The 19,174-nt window shown below is 47.2% G+C and overlaps 1 protein-coding gene across 10 annotated transcripts in view; it reads left to right on the plus strand.

Annotated features, from left to right (window-relative positions):
* Positions 1-18,836, plus strand: part of TMEM40 (transmembrane protein 40) — a 32,157-nt gene extending 13,321 nt beyond the window's left edge. For 2 of the 10 annotated variants that reach the window (XM_007985270.3, XM_073009832.1), the window contains exons 2-12: positions 1,684-1,764; positions 2,419-2,550; positions 8,498-8,587; positions 10,293-10,346; positions 15,207-15,242; positions 15,630-15,662; positions 16,047-16,094; positions 16,953-17,024; positions 17,137-17,211; positions 17,865-17,927; positions 18,680-18,836. In XM_007985270.3, the coding sequence (XP_007983461.3) occupies positions 1,692-1,764; positions 2,419-2,550; positions 8,498-8,587; positions 10,293-10,346; positions 15,207-15,242; positions 15,630-15,662; positions 16,047-16,094; positions 16,953-17,024; positions 17,137-17,211; positions 17,865-17,927; positions 18,680-18,699 (696 nt within the window). In that variant the 5' untranslated portion in view covers positions 1,684-1,691 and the 3' untranslated portion in view covers positions 18,700-18,836. Of the gene's footprint in view, positions 1-180; positions 394-423; positions 553-1,683; positions 1,765-2,418; positions 2,551-8,497; positions 8,588-10,292; positions 10,347-15,206; positions 15,243-15,629; positions 15,663-16,046; positions 16,095-16,952; positions 17,025-17,136; positions 17,212-17,864; positions 17,928-18,679 lie in introns of those variants that run through there. The other 8 variants (XM_007985275.3, XM_073009833.1, XM_007985276.3 and 5 more) reach the window with 6 other exon arrangements.
* The last annotated feature ends 338 nt before the right edge of the window (positions 18,837-19,174 follow it).

Genomic DNA, 19,174 nt, shown 5'->3' on the forward strand with positions numbered 1-19,174 from the left:
CAAGGTCAAGAGTTCAAGACCAGCCTGGCCAATACGGTGAAACCCCGTCTCTACTAAAAACACAAAAATTAGCTAGGCGTGGTGGCGGCGCCTGTGATCCCAGCTACTCAGGAGACTGAGGCAGAAGAATCACTTGAATCCCGGAGGCAGAGGTTACAGTGAGCTGAGATCGTGCCACTGCACTCCAGCCTGGGTGACAGAGCGAGCAAGACTCCATCTCAAAAAAAAAAAAAAAAAATTCGGTAATGGAGTCTGAGGTCTAGGAGATGGGGGATGAGCGGGGATGGGACTGGACACTGGATGTCCAAGGGTAAGAGGAGGCCTGTAGAGGAGGAAACACACATTCACAATGACCCTGCTAAGGACTGTCCTGCCATTTTCACGTACTGTGAGGTAAGCACTATTACTGTCTCCATTTTACAGATGAGAAACTCAGGGCACAAAGAAGGATTAAGTAACTTGCCCATGCTTTCATCGCTAGAAGAGGCAGAGACAGGATTTCAGCCCAGGCAATCTGGCTCTAAGACACAGGAGAGGAGGCTTCCTGCCAAGGTCTTGTGGTAGATTCTCTAGACCATTCTCAAATGGGGGATGATGTTTGCCCCACAACAGGGGTCATTTGGCAATGTCTGGAAACATTTTTTATTGTCACAGCTGAACAGGAAAGTGCTACTGGCATCTGGGAGGGAGGAGGCTGCTAAACATCTCACAATGTGTTACCCAGTCCCAAATGTCAGTCGTGTTGAGGCTGAGAAACTATGGTTTAAATTAGTCAGAGGCTGGGCACAGTGACACATGCCTGTAGTCCCAGCTACAGGCTGCGGTGGGAAGATTGCTTGAGCCCAGGAGTTTAAGACTAGACTGGGCGATATAGCAAGACCCTCTGTCTCAGATAAAAAAGTAAAATATAAATTAATCAGAGACTAGTAAATCTACCTCCTCTCAGATTTAAGGTCTCAGCCTCAGAGCTGAGAGTAGAAGAAATGGGGCAAGGAATCAAAAGGGAGCCTGCACTTCCTGGCTCAGCTGCTATAACAGAGACTCACAGCACAGCGGCTCCATTAAAAGAAACTTCTTTCCTGTGCACGTAGCTGTCAAGAGGTGGCAGGTGGCTCTGTGTGTGAGGCCTGCCAGGGCTCAGGACTCCCTTGCCTTTTTGCTCAGTCATTGCTGGATGTTGGCCATGTTTGTGGGATTGGAGTTGGTTTACCAACTTCAAATCTGCATTCCTGTCAAAATTGTACCTAGGCTGGACATGGTGGCTCACACTTGAATCCCAGCACTTTGGGAGGCCAAGGTGGGAGAATTGCTTGAGCCCAGGAGTTCAAGACCAGCCTGGGCAACATAGAGACACCCTGTCTCTACAAAAAAAAAAAAAAAAAAAAAAAAAAAAAGATGGTGCCTGACTTGTCAGGTACAGATAAAAACTGACTTCCTTCATGAAGCCCCCTGCTAGTTGTCTAACCAATACCCACCACCCCGATTCCCCACTCCTTTAACCCTCCTCCCTCCACTGCCCCTGGCCTTCTTGCTTGCCAACAGAACTACCATTTTTTTGTTAATTAATTTTCTTATTCCTTTGAATGTTGAGTGTTGTCTTTTTCTTATTTATTTGCCAAGCTCTTTATATATTAAGATATTAACTAAGGTGATATTAACTACTGATTATTGTTATTCCTCCAGGAAAAGTCATGGAGACTTCAGCATCCCCCTCCCAGCCTCAAGACAACAGTCAAGTCCACAGAGAAACAGAAGATCTAGACTGTACGTTTGCCTTCTCTGACCCTCTGGGCAAAACCACATGGGAGGTGGAGTCCAAAAGTAGAAGGGACGGAAGAAGACCCTGCTCAGCTCATTTTGCACAGGGCCTCAAATCACAGTTGAAATGGGGAAGTAGTGGTTTTACACACATGCACACATACATGTGCATGGTCCAATCTGTCTTCCTGTGCTATCTATCTATGGGGACCCTCAGCTGCTTGCCAAATCTCAAGAATTCTCTGGGGGCTTGGGCTGGCACTAGGGATACCCCTAGAAGGTAGAGAGGGTCCTGTGTGACCCCAGAATGGGGAATGGGAAGGTTTAGGGCTTGATCACACCCCATCTTGGCTGTGATTTACAAAGGATCCTAAATTGGCAACTCCTCTACAGAGTCTAGCTTTCTCTGGGCAGGGCAGGGGGCTTAGAAACCCCTTTTCTGAGTCCATATTCAGATAAATCTCTGTACTGAGCCTTCCTTGAGCCCCTGGTATCTCTGAGAGCCTTGGTCTCCTGCACGTTGCATTGGCCCTAGATATTTGGGAAGATAATCTAGTCCTTCCTGGCTCAAGTCCAAGTAGAACCCTGGAGAGGACTGGGTGGTCCCTGGGGTGGGAAGGGTGGGAAATGCTCATCCCCTGGCCTCTATGTGCCTTGCAGATGGAGAGACAGATTTCCATAAGGAAGATGGGAAGGCTGGACTATTTTCCCAAGAACAGTATGAGAGAGACAAGTCTTCTTCCTCCTCCTCCTCTTCCTCCTCATCCTCTTCTTCCTCCTCCTCCTCCTCAGGTATAGCAAAGATTTAAATATATGTGCATTATTCAAGAAAAAGATTTACATAGGGAAACAATCCCTCATACTTGAAGTCACTGAAGTATTTGAAACTCCAATACTGTTTCTCCACATTCTCTTCTAGAGCCGATCTGTCCACACGTCCTTCTATGTACACAGTTATAATTGATAGTATAGGCAATTCTGCCCTCCATTTAAAAATTTCCCGCATCTTGTCCTAAGCTTTTTGCCATGTTATTCTGTAATATCTCTGCAACTATTTTTATTTATTTATTTATTTATTTATTTATTTATTTATTTATTTATTATTTATTTTGAGATGGAGTCTTGCTCAGTCGCCCAGGCTGGAGTGCAGTGGTACAATCTCGGCTCACTGCAAGCTCTGCCTCCCGGGTTCACGCCATTCTCCTGCCTCAGCCTCCCAAGTAGCTGGGACTACAGGCACCCGCCACCACACCCAGCTAATTTTTTGCATTTTTAGTAGAGACGGGGGTTTCACCGTGTTAGCCAGGATGGTCTTGATCTCCTGACCTTGTGATCCACCGCCTCAGCCTCCCAAAGTGCTGGGATTACAGGCGTGAGCCACCGCACCCGGCCTCTGCAGTTATTTTTAATGTTTACCGAACAGCCCCTCAAGTGGCTGCATCTCATGTAAAGTAACATTTAGGTTTATTAGGGGCACCCCAGTGCCATAGTCAAAACGTGTGTTACAGGTTCAAATCCTGTCTTTACCACTAATTAGCTACATGTTCTTGGGTAAACTGCTCAACCCCTGGCTGCCTCAGTGCCCTCATCTATAAGATGGGGATGATAGCAATACATAATACCTCATGGGATTCTTGTGAGGATTAAATTAGTTATACAGGTAAAGTCTTAGCAAAAAGAACATATTAATAGCTCTAAAAGTAATTGTTGTGTTATGATCTTCCCCTTCCAGGTTTATCATGCTCATGAGCATCCTTGTGCAAAAGCTTTTGCCTTTTGAATTTTTGTACAAATCATTCCTAAGTATTGATTCCTTGCCAGTACTTTTGTGGGTTTAGAGACGACATCTCCAATAGCATCATTTTTTTTTTTTTTTGAGACACAGTCTTGCTCTGTCGCCCAGGCTGAAGTGCAGTGGTATGATCTTGGCTCACTGCAACCTCTGCCTCCTGGGCTCAAGCGATTCTCCTGCCTCAGCCTCCTGAGTAGCTGGGATTACAGGCACTTGCCACCATGCCTGGCCAAATTTTTGTATTTTTAGTAGAGACAAAGTTTCTCCATGTTGGCCAGGCTGGTCTTGAACTCCTGATCTCAGGTGATCTGCCTGCCTCGGCCTCCCAAAGTGCTGGGATTACAGGCGTGAGCCACTGTGCCTGGCCTCCAATAGCATCTTGATTACAAATAACCACATTATTCTCCAAGAAACAGCAGAATGTTCTTTCATTTGTATTCTTTTAATTCAAAATATAAGGCTGAATTTTATAGTAGTAGCACCAGCAATATTTATTGAATGCTTACTCTGTGCTGGGAGCTGTTCTAAGCACTTGCATGTAATAACTCAATTCTCCCAGCAACCCATAAAGGAAGGTAGTATTATTATTCCCAGTTTACAAGTGAGAAAACTGAAGCACAGAGAGGACAACTGACCTGCTCTAAGAGAACTCAGTAACCAACTTGGGATTCCCTGGAGGTTTTTGTGGAACCGGGGAGGCTAACTCTCCTCAGCCAGAGCTCCTGCACTATGATCTCTTTTATGCCGTGGACTTGAGCTTAAGATTTTATTTAATGGAAGGTCCCCTGGGCTGGAAGGAAAAAAAAAAAAAAAGAAAGAAAAGCTCTGGTCTTATGTCTTCATGTTGCAAATGCTGAGACCAAGGCCCAAAGCCACAAAATCAATGATCATTTCAGCAGAGGAGGGAGAGTGGTCAGTGGGTCCCGTGGGTTTGTTTGTAGCCAGTCTCCTCATGGCACTGGAAAGGAAGCCGTCTCCTCATTTAAACACAAAAAACGAGAAAACACACAAGCCCACCATGTATGAGGTTTGGCTCTGGAAGAAGAGTTTCCAGGTGCAGGGAGGGGGCTGTTTGTTGCCTGTCGTTTTGGTTCTCCTCCCTGGGCCGGAAGGAGTGTTCTGTCCTCTGGTTGTCCCTCAAGGAGTGCTGCTCCTCCAAAAATGTCCCCCTTGTGACCATAATCCCTGGCACCCAGGCACCCTGGAGTCTCCACCTCATACACGGGACTGGCTGAAATTAGCCAAATGGAGCACTAAGAGAAAGCAGCAGGAGAAAGCCACAGTCCTAGAAGCATGAAGACAGGCTGACATTCAGGATCCTGGTCCCTGATCCTACCGTGACTGACCTGTAGCCAGAACATGACTACCTGTTTTTCAGGCCCGGAGGGGACCTGTTACCCTAGAGGCCCCAAGCCTGGGTACCTCATTGCAGCCCTGCCGTCCTCACACGCAGGACCCTCACTCATAGTCACATCCAGCATCTCTCTCCCACATACCTGTTTTATTTATTTATTTATTTTTACTTATTTATTTATTTTTTTGAGACAGAGTCTTGCACTGTTGCCCAGGCTGGAGTGCAGTGGCATGATCTCAGCTCACTGCAAGCTCCGCCTCCTGGGTTCACGCCATTCTCCTGCCTCGCCTCCCAAGGAGCTGGGACTACAGGCACGAGCCACTACGCCCGTCTAATTTTTTGTACTTTTAATAGAGACAGGGTTTCACCGTGTTAGCCAGGATGGTCTCGATCTCCTGACCTCGTGATCCGCCCGCCTCAGCCTCTCAAAGTACTGGGATTACAGGCGTGAGCCACCGCGCCCGGCCCACATACCTGTTTTAATCTAGTTATTTTTAGATGAAGTTTTATTTTCAACTGTAAAAGATTACACACAGGTACTTTATAGAAAATATAGAGTATATAGGGAAACAGAAATATGAGAAAATAAATCACCCTTTGCTCCATTACCCAGAGATAACCACCCAAAACGTATTAGTGTATTCCTTACATTTATTTAACAAATATTTACTGAGCACCAAATTTGTGCCAGTCTTTGTCATGGGTACTAGGAACACTAGCAAAGAATAGTGAGTCTTTTTTTTTTTTTTTGAGACAGAGTCTCGCCCTCTGTCACCTAGGTTGGAGTGCAGTGGCGCGATCTCAGCTCACTGCAACCTCCGCCCCTTCAGGTTTAAGCAGTTCTTTGCCTCAGCCTCCAGAGTAACTGGGATTACAGGCGCACGCTAATTTTTTTGTATATTTTTAGTAGAGATGGGGTTTCACCATCTTGGCCAGGCTGGTCTTGAAGTGCTGACCTCGTGATCCACCTGCCTTGGCCTCCCAAAGTGCTAGGATTATAGGCGTGAGCCACCATGCCCAGCCGAACAGTGAGTCTTTCTGCCATGGTTAACTTTTTTTTTATTATTTATTTATAAAGAAAAGAGGCTGGGCGCAGTGGCTCACTCCTGCAATTCCAGCACTTTGGGAGGCCAAGGCAAGCAGATCACCTGAGGTTAGGAGTTCAAGACCAGCGTGGCCAACATGGTGAAACCCTTTCTCTACTAAAAATACAAAAATTAGTCAAGTGTGGTGGTGGGCGCCTGTAATCCCAGTTACTCGGGAGGCTGAGGCAGGAGAATCACTGAAGCTGGGAGGCAGAGGTTGCAGTGAGCCAAGATCGTGCCATTGCACTCCAGCCTGGGTGACAGAGTGAGACTCCGTTTCAAAAAAAAAGAAAAAGAAAAAGAAAAAAGGTGCATTTAGCTCACAGTTCTGCAGTTTGGGTAATTTTTTAAGTAACTAAATCAGAGAGCATATACAAAAAATAGTCTTCATTTTAAACAGCATATATTCAATAATATCTTTTATTTAAAAAAATTGTATTAGGCTGGACAGGGTGGCTCACGCCTGTAATTCCAGCACTTTGGGAGGCTAAGGTGGGTGGATCAGTTGAGTCCAGGAGTTCGAGACCAGCATGGGCAACATAGCGAAACCCCATCTCTACTAAAATACAAAAAATTAGCTGGGGATGGTGGCACATACCTGTAATCCCAGCTATTCAGGAGGCTGGGGTGTGAAGATCACTTGAGCCTGGGAGGTCAAGGCTACAGTGAGCCCTGATTGTACCACTGCACTTCAGCCTTGGTGACAGAGTAAGACCCTGTCTCCAAAAAAAATTGTATTATGAATATATCACAGAAAAAGCTAAAACAATGTTTATTCACACATTGATGGCAATTGTCTCTAGTGGATAAAATTTAGAGTAATTGCCAGCTGTGGTGGTGCACACCTGTAATTCCAGCACTTTGGGAGGCCGAGGTGGGTGGATCACCTGAGGTCAGGAATTCACAACCAGCCTGACTAATATGGTGAAACCTTGTCTCTAGTTTAAAAAAAAAAAAAAAAAAAATTTGCCAGGCGTGGTGGCACATGCCTGTAATCTGAGCTACTTGGGAGGCTGAGACAGGAGAATCGTTGTACCTGGGAGGCGGAGGTTGCAGTGAGCCGAGATCGTGCCACTGCACTCCGGCCTGGGCAACAAGAGCAAAACTCCGTCTCAAAAAAAAAAAAAAAAAAAAGCCAGGCGCGGTGGCTCATGCCTGTAATCCCAGCACTTTGGGAGGCCGAGGCAGGTGGATAACCTGAGGTCAGGAGTTCAAGACTAGCCTGACCAACATAGAGAAGCCCTGTCTCTACTAAAAGTACAAAATTAGCCGGGCGTGGTGGTGGGCGCCTGTAATCCCAGCTACTAGGGAGGCCGAGGCAGGAGAATCGCTTGAACCTGGGAGGTGGAAGTTGCAGTGAGCTGAGATCGCGCCATTGCACTCCAGCCTGGGCAACAAGAGAGAAACTCTGTCTCAAATAAAAAAAAAAAAAAGAAAGAAAATTGGAATAACTTTTACTTTATTTTCTGTATTTCTTTATTTTGCAACATGCATTATCTTTTTAGCAATAAAAGGTCATTTTTTGCACTGATGAATATTTGTGAAATATAGAAGAGAATAGAAGTCAAAATCCTCTCTTCTGAGATAAACACCACTGTTGTGATTTTGTTGAGCTTCCCAATCCCTCTTCCTCCTTATCCAGTTGAGATCACAGATGCACTGATGTTTAAGCACAATTAATTTGGTTTCCTGGAATTTTTTAAATTGCCCATGACTGACCAGGAGGTCCCATGGTCCTGTCTTGGGATAAAGGAATCTTTTGGACCTGGAGCCAGAAACTCGTAGACCTGAATTCTTGGAATGCTGACTGGCCAAAGAGCACACATGACAACCATTTTCAAGTCTTGATCAAGCTCCTGTTCGCAGCTGGGCACCCTTGCAGGGTGAAGAACCCAGGTCATGTCCTTCAGGAGATGAAATGTTTGGAGAGAGGCACATCATGAGACCACTGGCCTTCATGTCCACTGAGTCAAGGACAAACAGTTCGTGCTATAGAAACCCCAGCAGGGAAAGGCAAGACCAGTGTGAGCTGGGGCAGTTGGCAAAGGCTTTCTATAGGAGGTGTGACATCAGCTTAAGCTTCTCAATAACACAGACAAACAGGAAGGATATTCCGGCGGGTGGGAGACACAGCAAACATCCAGAGCCAGTGTGATGGGTGGGGAAACAGAGATGACACAGCCCCTGCACTTGGTGGGATGGAAGCCATCTCAGTACTGTGACGCCTCATGGGACCTTGTCTTATCTTCATGGAAGTCTTATAAAGTAGGCAAGGCAGCAGCAGAAATATTATGTAGACATGAAATCAACAGAAATATTAAGGGATTTGTCCAAAGTCACACAGAAAGTGAGTGGCAGGTCTCCTATCTCCAGTCCCCAAATCAGAGTTCCTCCCACCAAACCACACTCTTCGCATAAACTAAATTCTGAGAATGGCCACCAGAATGAACGCATTCCCAGCTCAGTCCAGGCTGAGCTTCTCCTCCAGCTTGTGTTTGTTCCCCGCAGAGAGCAGCGATGAAGACCAGCACCCCAGAGCAACCAGAAAACGTCGACGGAGCCTGGGGGCTGGACACCCCCATGGGAACGGCTCACCCGGTAGGCAATAGGCCTTACCATTTTTCTTTTGCCTACTCACTCACTGTTGAGTTTCTCAGTGGGACTGAACCTACCTGTGTGATGTTCTTCACAGCATTGTTTACGGCAGGATAAAATAGGAAATAGCCTGACAGCAGCAGAATAAAGGATGCTACACCCTATCCTGGTGACAGCTCTGCTCTTCATCTATCGCTGAACCGAAAAGGAAAGATGCCAAATCATAGAATTCATTTGATTTCGTATATACTTTATAAAAATTCAGACATATGGTTATAATCAAAACTGGAAGGAAAAATACCAAAATGTTAATAGTGGTTATCTCAGGATGGTGGAATTATAAGTGATTTTTATTTTCCCTTTTTTGAACTGTCCTATACTATAAATAATTTACAATGAGCATGTTTTATTTTTTATTTATTTATTTTTTGGAGACAGGGTTTCACTCTTGTTGCCCAGGCTGGAGTGCAATGGCGCGATCTTGGGTCACCATAACCTCCACCTCCTGGGTTCAAGCAATTCTCCTGCCTCAGCCTCCCAAGTAGGAGGCTAGGATTACAGGCATGTGCCACCATGCCTGGCTAATTTTATATTTTTAGTAGAGATGGGGTTTTACCATGTTGCTCAGGCTGGTCTCCAACTCCTGGACTCAAGTGATCCACCCACCTCGGCCTCCCAAAGTGCTGGGATTACAGGGGTAAGCCACCACGCCTGGCAGAGCATATTTTATTTTTACAACCAGGAAATAATTTTTGCAAAAGAAATAAACAACAAATTTCACAGGAAGGAAAGACCACTGGGAAAAGGGCTGAATTATTGCCTAGTACAGAACCTGTCACACAGAAGGTGTTTAATAAATGCTGCCCATGAGGCTAGAGCTGAGCCCTGGGTTCTCTTTCTGGATATAAACATGATTAGGAACGCAGGCTTTGGCAACAGACCTAGTAGAGTTGCCACTTGCTGGCTATATGACTTTGGGAAAATAATGTAACTGTTTGAGCCTCAGTGTCCTTATCTGTATAATGGGTGGGGTAGGTACTAATACCTTCTTCATAGGATGTCTGTGAGGAGCAAATGAAGTATTAAATATAAATCACAGTACAGTGTTGGTGCATGCTAGTGCCCAATATATACCCACTATTAACCCTGAGCAAGGTCCAAGTCCTCTTAGGTCTTGAGTGCTTTCTGAATGTGGTCACCTCTGGAAGTTCTGGGGGCATCAGAGAGGGCAAAGGGAAGGTACTTGTGCTGCCTTGCCTCTTGAAGACCACCCCCCACCTCACCTCCAGCACAAGGACTCTGGTACTTATTTTTTTTGTTTTTTTTTTGAGACGGAGTCTTGTTCTGTCACCCAGGCTGGAGTGCAGTGGCCGGATCTCAGCTCACTGCAAGCTCTGCCTCCCGGGTTTACGCCATTCTCCTGCCTCAGCCTCCCGAGTAGCTGGGACTACAGGCGCCCGGCACCTCACCCGGCTAGTTTTTTGTATTTTTTAGTAGAGAGGGGGTTTCACCGTGTTAGCCAGGATGGTCTCGATCTCCTGACCTCGTGATCCGCCCGTCTCGGCCTCCCATAGTGCTGGGATTACAGGATTGAGCCACCGCGCCCGGCCGGACTCTGGTACTTCTTAAGCTTCAAAGCCATGGGAGATGGAAGTGGCCTGGGTCACTGTGTTTGGGAGTGCTGACTAAGGGGTTTGTCTCCATCCAGGTCCTGGGCATGGGGAGCCTGACGTTTTGAAGGATGAGCTTCAGCTCTATGGAGGTAATCAGTTGCCCAGTGGCTTTGGAGAAAACAATTAGACGAAGGAAAAGAGGGCTTTGTTGGGCAGAAACAAGGTCATGAGGGTGATTCATGAGCTGAAAAGTCCCACCCAAATACAGGAGATGTGGCCAGTTGGGTGGTTATGACATTGGCAGGTGGGGAGGTGGGCATGAGATTGTCTTGAGGAAATCCTGCATTTTCTGGGGTCTTGGTTTGTTTTGAGACGGAGTCTCACTCTGTCACCCAGGCTGGAGTGCAGTGGTGTGATCTCAGCTCACTGCAACTTCCACCTCCTGAATTCAAGTGATTCTCCTGCCTCAGCCTCCCCAGTAGGTGCGACCACAGGTACACACCACCACACCCAGCTAATTTTTTGTATTTTTAGTAGAGACGGGGTTTCACTATGTTGGCCAGGATGGTCTTGATCTCCTGACCTTGTGATCTGCCCACCTCGGCCTCCCGAAGTGCTGGGATTACAGGCGTGAGCCACCGCGCCCAGCCAATCCTGCGTTTTCGTCTGAGCTATAACCTTGACTTATGGGGTGACCATGAACAGTCACCCACTTTTCTGGGCCTCAGCTCCTAAACGAGTAGAATGGGACATGATCGGTAACCCCTCTCTTGGAATACTGGGCTGTTTCAGCACACAAGGAAAAATTAAGGATCTGATCTCCACAATACCCATTTTACAGAATAATTATTTCTAATACCCTGATTACTACAGTGAGGAGGCGTAAATAATATGGCGCTTTGGTTGGTAGCACTAGGATGCGATAGAACTTGTAGAATGAGAAACAAAAAAAGAAAAAAAAAGAACTTGTAGAATGAACTCTTTTGCCAAAGAATATGACAAATGCACACTACTAGATAAGAAAGCTTTAATATCTGTGTTTAATCCAATATTTCTGAAATCTACATCGTCTCCTAATGCCTGGCAATAACCTAAGTAAAACAGTGGAAAACACTTATGTATATGCTAAAGAAAAGATTTCATTTGTTATGTAACAAATACAATCAGTGTATTGCCTCTGGGTCATCTGTCTTGTGGGTTTTTGTTTTTGTCTTTTGTTTTTTGTGTTTTTTTGCGACACGGTCTCACTCTGTTGTCCAGGCTGCAATGCGGTGGTGTGATCATGACTCACTACAGCCTCAACCTCCTGGGCCCAGGTGATCCTCCCATCTCAGTCTCCCAGGTAGCTGGGACTACAGGTGTGTGCCACCACACTCAGCTAATTTTTTGTATTTTTTAGTAGAGACAGAGTTTTGCCATGTTGCCCAGGCTGGTCTCGAACTACTGAGCTCAAGTGATCCTCCCGCCTTGGCCTCCCAAAGTGCTAGAATTACAGGCATCTTTCTTTTCTTTCTTTCTTTATTTTTTGTTACAGAAACAAGTATAATCTGGTTTAGAAAAATGTTTTTAATTACTCAAGTAATTTAAGAAAGGTTTCACTGGGTGTAAAATAAGATAAACCTTTATGTTCATATGTATTTTAAAATATTTTTCTCATTAAGTAATTCATATTCACTGTAGAAAATGTAGATACAGTCACGTATTCATGAATTACTTCTTTCCCCTAGACATTGGAGGTGCTTGGTAAATTACATTGCTTAAGTCTCATTTCATGTTGTCCTTGATATGCTCTCTGCACTCTCCGTATTGGCCCCTCTGGTCACTTTGCAGATGGCGTTCAGTGTGCTGAGTGCCTATTGTCACATGCTAAGTGCCCCTTGTGGTGTTCATGTCCTGGGGCTGCCCTGAGGGACAGGAAAGGTACAGAAGTCGGGGCCTGATGGTAGGAAGATCATACAAGTGCCTGTCTGCCCTTAAGGGAAAGAAGATGACAGGCTAGGAGCAAGGTCACCAGGGAACTAGAACAGGCACCAAGAAGCACATGGTGAATGGTGTGGGAAGGACACCCAGGACTGGATTAATGCAGAGGTGGCAGCTCAGGTCTATAGGACTCAACTCACCCTTGGCAGCCCAGACAAGTGGCTCAACAGTCAGGGCGGGAGCGAAGGATTGAGGTGTACAAGCCAGCTTGGCTCCCACATGCTCAGACCCTCGTAGGTCTAGAAGCCAGCAAGATGGCATGAGCTTGGAGTTGCCTGTCTAGTCCAGAGTTCTATGGGTAAAAGGCAGCAGGTGTCATCACCTGCATCTGGATAGCCTGGAGCAGGCATGTGCAAATGGGTGGCCCATGTGGGCAGATGACTTTTATCTGGCTCACAGAATGGCTTTTGGGGGGTCAGGGTAGGGGTAGGTTTTTTTTTATTTTATATTTTGGTTTTTTTGAGATGCGGTCTCACTCCTTTGCTCAGGCTGGAGTGCAGTGGTGCCATCTCAGCTCACTGCAACCTCCATCTCCCGGGCTCAAGCGATTCTCCTACGTTAGCCTCCTGAGAAGCTGGGACTACATGCATGCGCCACCATGCCCAGCTAATTTTTGTATTTTTGGTAGAGACAGGATTTTACCATATTTCCCAGGCTGGTCTTGAACTCCTGGATTCAAGTGATCTATCCGCCTTGACCTTCCAAAGTGCTGGGATTACAAGTGTGAACCATCGTGCCCGGCCCACACAGAAACACAGAATGCTTTTTTTTTTTTTTTTTTTTTTTCCCCCTGTGTTTTTAGTAGAGATGGAGTTTCACTGTGTTAGCCAGGTTGGTCTCGATCTCCTGACCTTATGATCCACCCGCCTCGGCCTCCCAAAGTTCTGGGATTACAGGTGTGAGTCACCGCACCCGGCCTAGAACGCTTTATTTATTTATTTATTTTGAGACACAGTCTTGCTCTGTCACCCAGGCTGGAGTGCAGTGGTGTGATCTTGGCTCACTGCATGCTCCGCCTCCTGGGTTCATGCCATTCTCCTGCCTCATCCTCCCAAGTGACTGGGACTACAGACGGCCGCCACCACGCCCGGCTAATTTATTTGTGTTTTCAGTAGAGACGGGGTTTCACCGTGTTCACCAGGATGGTCTCGATCTCCTGACCTCGTGATCCTCCCGCCTCAGCCTCCCAAAGTGCTGGGATTACAGGCATGAGCCACCGCGCCAGGCCCAGAATGCTTTTTTAGAATTATGACTGTGTGGCCAGGCGCTGTGGCTCACGCCTGTAATCCCAGCACTTTGGGAGGCTGAGGCAGGTGGATCACTTGAGGTTAGGAGTTCAAGACCAACCTGGCCAACATGGTAAAACCCCGTCTCTACTAAAAATACAAAAATTAGCCAGATGTGGTGGCACCCTTAATCCCAGCTACTCAGGAGCCTGAGGCAGGAGAATTGCTTGAACCTGGGAGGCAGAGGTTGCAGTGAGCTGAGATCATGCCACTGTACTCCAGCCTGGGCAGCAAAGTGAGACTCTGTCTCAAATAAATAAATAAATAAATATTATAAATATATAATCGATAATTTATACAAATTATATAATATATAAATATATATAAATTATACATATATATAATTATGGTTGTGAGAGCCAGACACTATGGCTCGCACCTGTAATCCCAGCTACTTGGGAGGCTGAGGCAGGAAGAGTGCTTCAGCCCAAGCGTTGGAGACTGCAGTGAGTCATGATTGTGCCATTGTCCTGCAACCTGGATGACAGAGAGAGAACCTGTCTCTAAATAAATAAATTTTTAAAATAAAATTATGAATGTAAATATATTTCATCAATTCTACACCACATTTTTTTCACATTTGAATATTTCTGAAATCAAGATGCATCTTAAAAATCACTGGCAAAGTTAGGCATGGTAGTTCATGACTATAATCCCAGCACTTTGGGAGGCCAAGGTGGGAGGATTGCTTGAGCTCAGGAGTTCAAGACCAGCCTGGACAACATAGCAAGACCCTATCTCTATTTCAAAAAATCACTGGCAGCTGGGCGCAGTGGCTCACGCCTGTAATCCCAGCACTTTGGGAGGCCGAGGCGGGCAGATCACGAAGTCAGGAGATCAAGACCATCCTGGCTAACACGGTGAAACCCCATCTGTACTAAAAATACAAAAAAATTAGCCAGGCGTGGTGGCGGGCGTCTGCAGTCCCAGCAACTCAGGAGGGTGAGGCAGGAGAATGGTGTGAACCTGGGAGGCAGAGCTTGCAGTGAGCGGAGATCGCGCCACTGCACTCCAGCCTGGGGGACAGAGCGAGACTTCATCTCAAAAAAAAAAGAAAATCACTAGCAACTTACAGTTATAACTGTCAAGGGCTTTTCTTACATGGTAGTACATAAAATAATATCATGTCTCACAAGCAATGGCATTTTGATTTGAGAGTTGCCAAACTTTTTTTTTTTTTTTTTTTTTGAGACAGAGTCTCACTCTGTCGCCAGGCCGGAGTGCAATGGTGTGATCTCAGCTCACTGCAACCTCTGCCTCCTGGGTTTGAGCGATTCTCCTGCCTCAGCCTCCCAAGTAGCTGGGACTATAGGCACGTGCTACCATGCCCAGCTAATTTTTGTATTTTTAGTAGAGACGGGGTTTCACCATGTTAGCCAGAATGGTCTCAATCTCTTGACCTTGTGATCTGCCCACCTCGGCCTCCCAAAGTGTTGGGATTACAGGCGTGAGTCACCGCACCCGGCCCAAACTTTTTTATAATTAGGAAGTTTAACTGAAAACCTGGCTTCTCTGGGGAAATTGACAGACCTGTAAGAGTGGGCAGGCATTCCTACAGCAGCTTTCTGTGGCTGGTGGGTGGTGGCTGCCCCTTTAGTTGGAACAGGAACCCTCCAGCCGGCTCCATTCCCCACCTGGCACACTCCAGGTTAAGTGGAAAGCAGGATCCACCTTTCCTGAAGCATGACTTCTCCCTCCCCAGAGGATCATGGGTATATGATCACTGATTTCCTTTCTGTGCAGATGCTCCAGGAGAGGTGGTACCCTCTGGGGAATCAGGTGAGTGTCCAGTTAGGGGAGAGAGGTCGTTGGTGCTGGTGTTGAGCCAGGTCTAGGCATCACCTCTCCCCTAAGACAGCCAGCTCCTGTTGGGGTATCTGACTGTGAGAAACAGGAGCCCCAGGTCCACTGAGCCTAGGCTCATCAAGCGGGCTGGGCCAGCTGTGGCATGAAGCAGGGAGCCCAGGGAGCTTGGAAAGCTGTCCCAGCAAGACCCAAGGAGATTACAACCAACCAGCCATCAATAGAAAGGAGGATCCTTGGGGGGGGCTGCAGAATTCCATGGGGACTTTTTTTTAGGTCACCTATAGCCTTCCCCAGGGTGGAGGCAGCTGTTAAGGCACCCCAAGCAGGGTTGGGCACTAATGTTGAGTTTCTCGTTTCCAGGACTCCGAAGGAGAGGCTCTGACCCAGCAAGTGGTAAATACACAAAGTCAAATAGGACAGCCAGAGTGGGTGTTGATTCCAGACGATGGGTTGGGACTTCAGACAGCCTGAGAGGGTGGGTTAGTCCCAGCAGGGACTGTTGCCAGCCAATGTCACTATGATTCAGAAGGGGGATCTCCAGTGCAGGGGAAATGGAACGGAAGGTGGACGCAGGCCTGAGGAAGGAGGAGGAAGTCAGTGGGGGTTCCAAGGACAGCACCCCCATCTTCACAGTTTTGCTTGACTGGTCCTGCAGTGAGTGCCCTCTGACCCAGGAAGAAGTACCCAGGATATTAATTTTCAATGAGGTAGGGAAGAGAAAATCCCACCTGCCGTCCTGCTTCAGAGTTAAACACTCATCTCTCTCTTGTTCCTAAGGAGAAGTGGAGGCCTCTCATTTAAGCAGACAGAATATAAAGAAAGATGGTAAGGAACTTGGTGTAGCAGACCTGCTTTTTCCTGTCTGGCTGGATTCTAGGGGTGAAATAGCACAGTAGCAATCATTACCCACCTCTGTCGTATGCCCTGCAGTTTACATATTACTCAGCTCAGAATCAACTCAACAGGGTGGGACAATGGTTCCCATTTTGCGGATATGAAAACTGAGGTTCCAGGCTGGTGAGTGGCCTTACAGCTCGTGAGTGGCGTGGCCTGAGCTTGAGCCCTGGTCCTCTGCTCTTTCTGCTATGCACAGTCTCTAGGATGGTAAATGCCTTCCAGGCCTTGTGGTCAGGATGGGGAGCTGGAGGTCAGCTGAGCTGAGAGAGTTGTAGGGTTAGATTAGACCAGACTCTGGGAAAGGAGCAGTGAAAATGGGAGTAACCTCCCCGCTCCAGGCCTGGAATCCATGGGACTTCTAGGAGGAAGGGGAGGGCAAGAGGAAAGACCATGGTTCTCAACACAGAGACTTTTTGTAATTTAAAAAAAAAAAAAAAAAAAAAGGCCAGACCTGCTGGCTCACAGCTGTAATCCCAATACTTTGGGAGGCCGAGATGAGAGAAATTGCTTGAGGCCGGGAGTTCAAGACCAGCCTGGGCAACATAGCGAGACCTTGTCTCTACTGAAAATTTAAAAATTCTCTGGGTATGATGGCATGCACCTGTAGGCCTCGCTACTTGTGAGGCTGAAGCAGGAGAATTGCTTAAGCCTAGGACTTGAAGGTTGCAATGAGCTATGATCACACAACTGTACTCCACCCTGGGTGACAGAGCAAGACCTTGTCTCCTCTGCCCAAAAAAAAGAGAGAAAGCAGCAGATATTGATTCCCCATCCCTGCCTTCACAGATGAGTTTTTCCATTTCGTCCTCCTGTGCTTTGCCATCGGGGCCTTGCTGGTGTGTTATCACTATTACGCAGGTGAGGGGAGGTGCCCTGGGGAATGCACCAGGGGAATGGCATGGGGGGGGTGCAGGGGGCAGGGGCGTCAAGACCTAGAGGCTGACCATTCCCTCCCTCACTGCCCTTCCAGACTGGTTCATGTCTCTTGGGGTCGGCCTGCTCACCTTTGCCTCCCTGGAAACTGTTGGCATCTACTTTGGACTAGGTAAGCCCCTCCCCAGAATGCACACACACATAGTCTCTTGGAGGGGTGGCGGGTAGAAATATTCATTTTCATACTCATTCAGATATGGACCAGAGAGTCACAATGTACACTTTAAAACAAATTTTCCTTATGCTCATGTTTTCTTCCTGACCACTTTCAAGGTCAATGTAAGGTCACTGGCAAAACTCTGTGGGAAAAATGGGCAGCTCCATACAATGCAACAGCAACAGTTTAAAGTGGCAAACAGGCTGGGCCCAGGGCACACGCCCATGATTCCAGTTACTCAGGAGATTGGGGCAAGAGGATCGCTTGAGCCCAGGAATTTGTTCAGCCTGGGCAACACAGCAAGACTCTGTCTATAAAATAAATAGATAAAAGTGGCAAACAAAATAGAACTAGCCAGATACTGAAAACAAGTTAGTTAATGGAGCTGGGAACTGAATTTGGTGAGTGAGTTTCCTGCCACTATTCCTGCTGTTCATGGTTGTTGTTTTCAGTAATAATAACTCTAGTACCATTATCTAAGCTTAACCTGCTGCCTGAAATTCCGCCATCAGAGCTTTGTTTGCATGAGTTAGGTCCTTGTCCAATGGTGGCCAGGTATCCCTTGTGGGGGTACAAACTTAACTCACTTTTTCTTTGCTTCTGAGCAGTGTACCGCATCCACAGCGTCCTGCAAGGCTTCATCCCCCTCTTCCAGAAGTTCAGGCTGACAGGTAACTTTTAAAGTCTTCCTGTGTTCGCTCTTTTTCTCCCTAGCAGGGTCTTCATTTAGAAAGAGACTTAGCATACAGGAAAGAACACAGCCCGGAGGCAGAGGACCCAGGTTCGAGTCCTACCTCTGCCAGTTTACTAGCTCTGTGACCCTGGATGAGCCATGTAGCCTTGGCTTCCTCAGCTGGAAAATAGGTGTAATACTTTGCTGCTACACAAGTGTGTTGTGAAGATCAAGTGAGGAATGGATGCAAAGGCCTGAAGTGTGAAACAGTAGAAAAATGGTCTGGTTAGTCTTCATTCTCTTATAGAGCTTTACACTTCCCCAAACACTATCTTCTCCATGGCTGTACTTGCCTAATAGCAACTGGGGAGGTAGGCTTCAGCAATGCTACACTTGACCAATAGGAAACTGAGGCTCAGAGAGGTGGAGTGACTCGCCCACAGTCACACAGCTTCAGTGGCTGGGCTGGGCGAAAGCACATCGTCTTTCTTGACTGACAGCTCTGTGACCACCTTATGTCTCAGAATGGAGAGGCCAAGTGGCTGTGCTGGGGAAATATCTGTCTCCTTTAATCCACGTAATAAATAAAAAGAAAACTAGCTATTATGACAGTGGGTCATTGAGACCCATGGCTTCTGGGGTGACTACATCATGCCAGCTGTGAGGGGTACTTGGGCATCTGAGGTGATGGTGGGGATGAAGCCTGCTGCCTTCAGAATCCCATGCCATCTTGTGGCCTTTGCCTTCCAGGGTTCAGGAAGACTGACTGAGGCCACTGCCAGGTGCACAGCAGAGGCAGGCCCCACTGTGACCACCACTGCGACACCTGAGCCCACAAGGACAGACCAGCATTCTGAGAGATGCGCAGGAGAGCAAACCAGACCAATAAAAAGAACGCTTTTCCTTCCATGTGGTCTGAATGTTGGCACCAGCCCAGGCAGGGGCATCATTTGGGCAGTACTGCTGTGCAACCCAGCTGCCAGGATGGAAGGCAGAGGGTGGGTGTGGGGCCTGAGCCTTCACAGTACCTGGACCAACAGGAAGATTCTGGGAGGTCACTGCTCTTAGAAGATAGCAAGAGACCATGGGCTTTGCAAGCTGTGATCTGTCTGGGTCATGGTTTTTCTCAAATCCCAGACTATCCGGGTACGCTCTCAGGTGCTACCGAGCCATCCCGGAAGAGATGGATAGTCCACTGCCCTGAGGCAGGGAGCCACCAGGTTGGGGTCCCTTGGTGAACCTGAT

The sequence above is a fragment of the Chlorocebus sabaeus genome, chromosome 22 (assembly GCF_047675955.1).
Source record: "Chlorocebus sabaeus isolate Y175 chromosome 22, mChlSab1.0.hap1, whole genome shotgun sequence".
In the NCBI taxonomy this organism is placed as follows: domain Eukaryota; kingdom Metazoa; phylum Chordata; class Mammalia; order Primates; family Cercopithecidae; genus Chlorocebus; species Chlorocebus sabaeus.